Genomic DNA, 4917 nt, shown 5'->3' with positions numbered 1-4917 from the left:
GCACAGGACGCTCGTGAGTCAAGTGTAGACACAGCACATCCCGAGCGGCGCAACACCTTGTACTTTGGTTAGCTGGGAGAGTAACACAGACTGTAAATGCACCACAAGCTGTCCTGTGCAGAGGTCTGAGGTAAGAGCTTCTCCTTGGAAGTCTACCCTAGACAAGGTAAGAGCTGTGAAGAGTGGAGAACAAGCTGGGAATGATTCTTCACGTGTCTGGTATCTGAAAGATGCTGTTTCATACACCGCTGAAGGCAGCGGCACCAGAAAGCACCAAGGACAGACACTTGTGCTCTGTGGGTCTTACTCTCCACATCTGTCACAACTGTTACCAACAGAGCTGCAAGTGCTGGGAAAGGAGCAGGTAGGAAATGTAGCTACAGTTCCCTTTGCACAGCATCTTGGGGTCCTCAGCAGCATCAACCTTGACTTCCACCACTCTCCCCCAAAGCATTTTGCACACAGCCACTATCTCCCCAACTTAAGCCAGAAGCTGCTTTCCTGGCTTGCTCAGGTAACAACTGATCTGTGTTCCCACTCACCTGGAAGTCCACAGCTCTCTTGGTAGCAAGGTCTGCCTTGTTTCCTGCTAGTGCAATTACAATATTGGGGCTAGCCTGCCTCTGCAACTCTTTCACCCAGTTCTTGGCTCGTACAAATGTGTCCTGGAAGCAAACAGGAGGCAGCAGTCAGGAAGGGCAGCCTCTTATCCACACTGAAGATATGATTAGAACAAGTCTTTCCTGTCAGAAGTGTTCTGCCTCTACAGCACTTTAGCAGGATCCTTTATCAGCTTAGACAGCCTTGGTCAGAACTGAGGGAAGGTCATTAGCAATGTCCAGGAAACTTGGCACCTGCAGGCAGGCATCTGCAGGGACTCTGAGCCTGGACACTCTCCCAGGGAACAGACAGCTCCTCCCCAGTGAGCACCCAGAGCCCCCCACAGTACTCACTGTGTTAGTGATGTCGTAGACAACGATGGCTGCCTGGGCACCTCGGTAATACATGGGTGCCAGGCTGTGATACCGCTCCTGTCCCGCTGTATCCCAGATTTCAAACTTCACCGTTGTGTCATCCAGACAGACTGTCTGTGTTAGGAAGGCAGCTGAAAGAGAAGGGCTGTGTTTGCCTCACCTCCAGCTGGAGAGCCCCTGCAGCAGGAGCCAGCAGCTTGGAGCAGTTCTGCTTTCACATGGGAGTGAGCAGAAGCCCCAGGTGAAGGCCGGGGTGGTGCCACTTGTGGAAGTTGAGTTGTTGTATCATCACACAGGAACCCCAGAGCCACCAAGCAGCCAACAGGAAGGTGGCCCTGAGAGCCCTGGCAGCAGCCAGCCACCAGAGCAGCAGCAGTGCCAGTCCCTTCCCCAGCAGCCCCCCCTCACAGATGAGGCTGTACAGCTGCAGCATCGCTGGGATGAGCTTTGGAGAGCACCTCAGTGCCAAAGCACAAAGTCAGCCCAGTCACACTGCACTCCCCAATTTAGCAACTGGTTATTTTCCTGTTCCAGCGAGTATAATACCAGGCATTACAACCAGGATGAAGGAGGCAACCAGCCTTGGATACAGATTGAAGCAGAACAGCAGAGTGCCCACACAGTCCTCTGCAGCACAGCATCAAGCCCTGCTTGCCCATAAGTTACACTTACAGCTACACTTGCCCCCTGCATGGGTCACTACAGGGACAGATCAAGCTTATTCTCAGCACACCCCTCCCAATATCACTGCCCAGAGGCCCAGGCACTGACTGACCTTTGATTGGTGACACTGTGCTAATGATTTCAAGCTAAAGAACTACTCCAGAGCTCTTTCAGGTTGTATTGGGTAGTTAACTGTATCAGACTAGAAACAGCCCCAGAATCCCAGGTCATGGTCTGAAAAGATAATTAGGGGCTATAAACCAAGCTGAAGGCCTCAGCTCTAATTAGAAGCAGGAATTGAAGCACTGGAAGCACAGATGCCTCGGCAGCAGTGTGCACGGTTGCCATAGCATTATTCTCTGCTGCACTGATCTTCACACCAACGAGCAAGTTGTAAACCAAGAGTTAAAGCATCAGCTGCTTTACTATTTATAGCAAAAAACCCCAGACCAGACTGAAATAGCCATTAATAATTCTGACACCCCTGGACTGCCTTTGTGAGGCCCAGCATCTTCTAGCCATGAGTATTGGGAGCTGGCACTCACCTCCAATCGTGCTCTCCTGGTACTCGTGGAACTGTCCCTTCACGAAGCGCAGGACAAGGCTGGACTTCCCCACCGCCGACTCTCCCAAGAGGACAAGTTTAAACTGGCAGATTTTGTTCCCAGCAGCTGGTCCATTCGGTCGAGCAGCTCCACCTCGACCTGCCATTGTGGCCTAAGTGCAGGAGTGCCAAGAGTTAAGGATGCTGCAGGTTCTGCACTGGGATCCACCTGGAGGCAGGTTGCAACTGGAAGAGGAGGTGAGAGTTAGTGACACACTCATGGACCAGTTGTACCAGTTCTAGAGGGTGGGTTTGATCTGCAGCCACCATCAGTACAGGCAGGTGGTGACTCCTTCCCACAGTGGAGAGTTATCAACCCCATGTACCACAGCACTACCGGGCAGTTTCTGCCAGTCAGCAGCTCCTCAAGAGAATCTCAGACCTCTGAGCCTCCTTGGAGAAGGGCCATTGGTAACACAAGCTTTGCTCCCCACCAGTGGACCCTCCAGCACTTCCACTATGTGTGGATGTTACACACACCTTGTAGGGTGAGGCAAGTACAGAACAGCCAGCGCACCACCTGGTGTTATTAGAGCTTCATCTATTGAAACAACAATTACTCAGTTCACAGAGGTAACTGAGGTCGACCTTTAGCTCCTTCCTCCTCTCCCAAGCTCACAAGGCAGCAACTTCAGACTATCAGCACAACACAGATGTTCAAGGGCCGTGTGTGAGCCATGATGGGAAGCAGCGCTGCGTGTCGGTCCCGCAGATGACAAGGCACTGGGACAAAGGGAGTTTCTATATCCAGCCTGTTCCTTTAGAGCCACCCACACTGATCTGAGAGCAGCTCTTTGAATCGCTGCACGAGCGGCCGCGGGGAAGTCACCGGGTAGCAGCCACTCTCCGGGCACAGGCTGAAAGCAACTGCTGCCACCCCTGCTGCAAAGGGACACTCACCACCAAACACGAGGCTCAACAGCCCGATCCAACACCCAGTGCCTGCCCCTTCCCACAGCCTGGCCCAGCCGCCTCACTGCCCTTATTCCACATCACTCCAGGTCATCAGGCTACTGGCCACGTTCTTCATGAGAAGACTCTTCAAATCCAGCTGTGCTCAACAAGACAAACAGGCAGCATTGCCCAGGATCAGAACAGCCACCTCACCTCCCCAGCACCACATCTCTCAAGCTGTGCAGAGCCCCAAACCATGCCAAGAGCAGCGAGCCAGGCTGTCCAGCATCCACAGGTAACTGCCAGGGAAGTCTCGGTGCCTTCCCGACCATCCAGCTCAACTGCAGGCCACAGAGAACAGGAGTGCTTTCAGAGTGCACAGTTACACAGATTTAGCCCCATTTCCTCTTCTCATCACAACTCCCACTTCCTGAGAGTGATAAATGTTACAACCCATTGTACCTGCTCTGTGTCGCCACTTTTCCTTCGTCTCTCACAACCAAAGTTTCTTGGTGACAGAGACAACTGAAAAAAAAAACCATCCCCAAGAGCTATTTTCTTTGTGCTGAGTTCCAAGTGTACCCCCAAGGAAACTCTGGGTACGCTCAGAGTACATCCAGCATTTACCCAGCAAATACCAGATTTCTGTGAATAAGCAGCTTAAAGCAAGTTAAACTGGGTCTGAACTGGAGCAGTGTCCTGGGAACAAGGTTTAGGCCTGCCTCAATACTGAGCCTTACCAAAGGAGTTACAAATACCTGCCCCTGACTGCTGTGAGGCAGCTTTAACCACATCTCAAGTTTAAACTCAACCCACAGGCAACCTACAGCCACTTCAGCCCAGAGCTCATCCAGAGGGAGAGCCTGTTAGTGTTATGGCTGGAGACCATCTTCAGCTTTCAAAACACAAAAGCACTAAAGCACTCTCACCTACAGAGACATTCAACCTCCCATGGTTTTGACCAGGAGATAAGTCAGAAACCTGCTGTTAAGCCAGTACCTGAAGCCAGCAGGAAACCTTGAGGAGTAACTTCTCAGGGCAGTGAGAGGTTTCGGTCGCCTGAGCTGTGAAGGTCACTGATTTGAGCAGCCCGTCCAGTCTTGAACTAAGTCACTAAAGAAACTCCAGTTCAGAGCTGGGTCCTTGCAAAGGTTTGTAAGACTGTCAGGACCCCCCTCCTCTTCCAAGGAAGGACAAACAGTTTTGACAGGATGAGAAAGTTTGATAGGAAGCAAATTAGCAGCTTGTTTTGCCGGACAGTGAGGAAGCGGCGTTGTGCAGCTCTGGGCAGGAGCAGTTTGGTGAGCACCAGGTTCGAGAGACACATCAGCAGCTGCACATCTCCATCAGCCTGAAAAATGTTTCCACTTTTTAGAGTTTCTCCTCTAACCAGAATTTGCAAGGGAACAGCTTTTGCTTGTTTAACCTTGTGTTTGTGTGCCAGGGCAGCCTCTCAGCAGCACACAAGCTCCGTCCCTGCTTCAGACAAACATTCTGCACATTAAATGCCATGTGAATCTGCCTCTACTGAAATATGATAGGGGTGATTCCCAGAGCAAAACAAGGAAACAAGCCTGTTGACATCCTCAAGTCTTAGTGTGACCTATATTTCACAGATCTCAATTAATTTTGCCATCTGGTTGTGCCACATGAACTCTAACAGAATTAAGCAAGCACGTCTGCATGTCCAGCTCATCACGGAGAGCTGCTGATCAGAGCAAGCAGTTAGACACTGTGACCACTTAATTATGGGGAACCTGATCACCATCTAAAGATGGTCTG

The 4917-nt window shown here is 51.3% G+C and overlaps 1 protein-coding gene across 1 annotated transcript; it reads right to left on the bottom strand.

The window, feature by feature from the left end:
• Positions 1–542: 542 nt before the first annotated feature.
• LOC104526796 (ras-related protein Rab-5C) lies at positions 543–2427 on the bottom strand (the record flags this gene model as incomplete). The annotated part of the gene is made up of 3 exons (XM_010170347.1): positions 2183–2427; positions 954–1105; positions 543–665 (listed from the first exon to the last, which is right to left on the bottom strand). Coding segments are annotated over exons 1-3 (441 nt in total), but the record flags the coding sequence as incomplete, so codon positions are not given.
• Positions 2428–4917: the final 2490 nt, after the last annotated feature.

This window comes from Antrostomus carolinensis, unplaced genomic scaffold (genome assembly GCF_000700745.2).
Source record: "Antrostomus carolinensis isolate BGI_N321 unplaced genomic scaffold, ASM70074v2 scaffold20106, whole genome shotgun sequence".
NCBI classification, from domain to species: Eukaryota; Metazoa; Chordata; class Aves; order Caprimulgiformes; family Caprimulgidae; genus Antrostomus; species Antrostomus carolinensis.
Note: the sequence above shows the minus strand (reverse complement) of the source record. Positions and strands in the feature narration are given on the sequence as shown.